Source organism: Lycium barbarum, chromosome 3 (genome assembly GCF_019175385.1).
Source record: "Lycium barbarum isolate Lr01 chromosome 3, ASM1917538v2, whole genome shotgun sequence".
NCBI classification, from domain to species: Eukaryota; Viridiplantae; Streptophyta; class Magnoliopsida; order Solanales; family Solanaceae; genus Lycium; species Lycium barbarum.
The window spans coordinates 10006872-10010789 of NC_083339.1; the positions used below are offsets into that span (position 1 = coordinate 10006872).

At 46.2% G+C, this 3918-nt stretch overlaps 1 protein-coding gene across 1 annotated transcript; it reads right to left on the bottom strand.

The window, feature by feature from the left end:
* Positions 1 to 432: 432 nt before the first annotated feature.
* Positions 433 to 1627, bottom strand: LOC132630269 (uncharacterized). The gene has a single exon (XM_060345857.1). The coding sequence runs from the start codon at positions 1612 to 1614 to the stop codon at positions 433 to 435; it is 1182 nt and encodes a 393-aa protein (XP_060201840.1). The 5' UTR covers positions 1615 to 1627.
* Between the last annotated feature and the right edge of the window lie 2291 nt (positions 1628 to 3918).

Here is a 3918-nt window from a genome sequence, read left to right on the forward strand (position 1 = left end):
GCTCAACAGAAGGGTTCCAAACCTCTGAAAGGCGAGGCAGATTTAACGCTACGCCCTTCCCTTAGCGCCTCCCTCTAGGCGGGGCTCACAACCAAAGGATGCACGGGGGGAAGTTGCCACCATGAACTAAGGATTGGAAGGGTTGAGGATAGAGTTTCTTTTTCATTTCCAGGGTAGTTGGCAAGAGCTATAGCAGCTTACGATGCAGTTGATTCGGAAACATACGCTAGGGCGGTTGGGTGGGGAGTCAGATCAGGCCAACGGTCCTGCTCCGCTTTATACTAAGAGAGTGTGGTTGGGTCTGACTCCGTTATAGGGCTAGTACGCCGAGCAGCTTCGAATTCTGCTGTGCCGGTGCACAAAGCAAGCACACAAGGACTGCGTAAATCTTTGGTCTGTCTATCATTGCCCATGTTGGGCTGACTCCTTTTTTTAGGCATGAAGACTGCTAGTTATATGGATACGGTGCTTTACCCGTAGACACTTCTCCAGTTGTCGCAAGAATTGTATGGGAGTCGCCCACAGAGGGACTTCCCAAATGACCGTACCGAGGAATTCTACCGTACTCCGTGCAGCTATGGTTGTTGATCCTGCAGAGTCTACCCAAAGGTTCAAGCCAGATTGTAGGAAGTGGGCGATACGTTTTTGTATTTCTATGAGAAGCTCGACGGAACCCACGATTCCCAGTAGTAAGTCGTCGGCATATCGCGCGTAACAAATCCTTATTAAGTAATCGGTTTTTAAGGGGGCCAGCTTACGGGCCAGGCCTCTCTCTGACCTGATAACAAGTATCGCCTCCCCGCCCAGCTCTATCAGCGGGCCCTTTCTTTTGCAATACTTAAAAGAGTCTCTCATGGCCCAATTATTATTACAGCGTTCTCTACCATAGAATTCGGACTTCCGGGTAAACCCGGCGGCTTCTATGAAGAAGGCGGCGCAAAGGAGGCTCGAGGGCTTGTTAAGGAAGGCGGCAAGGGCCGACGAAGGGTGGAAAACGAAAGGCCTTTTCTGGTCCCCCCTGAGCCGGGGGGTGCTTGTGGGGGGGGTGTGCCACGACGAAACAAGGGAATGAAAGGCCGCTTTGCATTGGATGCTCTTTAACCTCCCCACAATGATGGCTCTGTTGTCTTGGGGAGCGTTAAAGCTTGCTTCTTTGGAAGACTTTTCTTGGTCATCAATACGACCTGTTCTTAATAGAACCGATCTTATTCTCTGAACAATCGGAATTTCGTACTTCTGTCGGATCCTCCCTATCTCCTGATCGAGCTTGTGTAGGTAGATGTTGCCTGGTAGGGCCGATAGTAATACACTGTGTGGGACGGAGTAAGGGCCCTTCTCACCTCCTACGAGTCGTCCGGCGGAAAAGACTTTCTGAATGGGGTAAAAGAACTTGGGATCGTCGATCTCTTCCTTAAAGATTGGGATGAGTCGATGTCGGTCAATGGTGTGAAAACACTTCCTGATGTCGAATTCCAAAAACCAGTGAGAGCCTCCCCACTCTTCTTTGATCCGTCTTAGGACGGAGTGGAAGCCTCGACTCGAGTGGAAGTGCGATGTGTCTGGAAACTCGAGATCGTAAATGGATTCGAGTACCATTCTGATCGCCTCTTTCATGATCCTTTCTATAGGTCGAGGCGACCACTAGGCCCGGTCATCGGTTGAACGTCAGTAGGGTCCGATATTCATTCCTTACTCAAATAGGAAGGTGGCAGTCTCAATGACGCGGCGTGGTCCAGAACAAGCCTTTGCTGATCCATGGGGTTTTTGTTTTGGTTACAAAAAGTGCTTCTTTACTCGCTTGCAGCGCCTCGACACCACTGTAGGATTGAGTGAGGTGACGAGAGCGGAAGCCAAGGTTCCTTTCTATGCTCCATAAATGTTCGTACGATTCTTGTGGATTTTGCGTGTGTTTGAATTTCTCGTTAGGTCTTCACTGAAGGATTTTCCACCTTCTCAAGCCTCTCTACCATACCCAACGAAAGTGATAACGGATGACTTTGATTACTAAATGGAAGAACTTTTCAAACTAGTTGATAGGTGTTCCCTGGTTGCACCCCACAATGGGTTCTAATTTACTAAATCACATGTTTCTATTTTCGGAACATCACATGTAGACTTTTTTGGGGGAGAATCACTCGACACGGGGCCTCCCGTGTGAGGTCAGGTGATGGTCAACAACTCAGGCAGGAAATGCTGAAAAGCGACTAACGATGCAAGAGCTCTTTTCCCCTTATACGCTCTAAAAAAAGGGTATGTCGGGTTTTTGGACCCTATGTTGAGTAAGGGTTCCAAACCTTCCAAAAGTGATTGGTATGTGTTCTTTCTTGGCACTCTCTTTCTGTATCACTCAATGTTGCTACAGGCACTCATTAGTTCGGATTGGGTAGCGTGAAGGAGATAATAAAAGGACCCTCCGAAAGTAGTTCCGTCTTTCCAGGTCTTCCGGAGTCAAAATTTCCTCATCCAATAGCATTCTTAGTTAGTGCCATTCAATTAAGCCTGTTTATGAGGAGTGAAGCGGCTAGGCTACATGCTTAGCCTAGTATTCCCGGATTGGTATTGGATAAGAAAGATTTTGCTTTCTTCCCACTCATGAAGAACAATAAAGTGAGGGGAGGGCTTCCGTGGAAAAAGGGTAAGTTTGGGATGAGAGGGTGAACACTAAAATAGTAGTAACCAAACCCAAAGAAATTTGACTCTTTTTTTTTATGAAGGAGAATTGATAAGAAAAGGTACATCCATGTGTATAAAAGCACAAGGGAAGGGGGCCCCTAGTCCAAGTATAATAGCATAGGGGGGTGCAAGGGTGAAGATACTAGAGTGGTTTGGCACTCCTGGTCAGCTTTCTTTCGTTCGGGCTTTCTTTCTTGTGATTGAAATTTCTTCGATTACGCCCTTTCCGATTCCAATTTCAAGGTAAAGCGGCGGGTCTTCTATCCCCAACTCTAAGTCCAATCAAGGGCCAAAAGAAGATTATTAATAAAAGTTTAGGATAGTCCCTTCCAACTCTAAGGCTTTCGTTTGAAAAGATCAGTTCTCCCTTCCCTAAGGGCATACTTCTCTAATAGATGAAAGCACGACATTATTTTAATAATCCCTTGTTGCAGCGTATGAAATAAGATGAAAATCTTTCAAGAGATTGAAAGTCGAAACTTCTTGGATATCTCAAAGGGTAAAGCGCACCTCTCTCTCCTTCTCCTACCCCTGCCTTTATCGGCTTTTGACCTCGCACCATTAGATCGAATAGGTATGTGTTCAGTTCATGGGAGTACCGATAGGCAGCCCCCAAAGAGAAACTTCCCTAGACAATGAATTCACATAGGATGCTTTTCTTGAATATCCCACGACTTCCTTCCCTTCGAGACTTGTGACCTTTTCAAGGATTATTGTCTTATTTCAGACGTGGAAGATGGCAATGAGAAAAAAAGAAAAGATGTAGTCAAGGGCGCCCTTTTCCTAGCTTCGGATGCAGCATTATCCATAAAGGGCCTTTCAAGGCCTTGACATCGTTCTCAAAGGATAGAGGTCAGTTGCACAACTTTATCAGACCTTTTGCCCTCTTAAATGCTTTCCTATAGAATCATGCTCTTGAAGATGCGGATCGGACTTTGTACTCCTTTAGCTCCCTTCTTTCCTCTAGAACCTCTATATGGTGCCCCAATAGAAGACTGGTTGTGGAGAAATCCAAACTCTAAGAAATACTAGCACTTTACTTTCCTATATTAAATCTCAAAAGAGGTCTGTGCCGAAGTATAGACCTGTGCTTTTAGCATCATCACCCAAAGAGATAGATTTCAGGAATGCCAAGCATCGTCTGACGCTTCAGATGGCGTCAAGCCCTCGCCGAAGAGACCGACCCTTTTTTCCAATAGAATCAGACTTTGCCGACCCGTAAGAGAAAGAAAAGAAAGACAGCCT

Coding starts and splice junctions, on each gene's coding strand:
- LOC132630269 (XM_060345857.1), bottom strand. CDS start 1,614: ATGAAAGAGGCGATCAGAATGGTACTCGAATCCATTTACGATCTCGAG.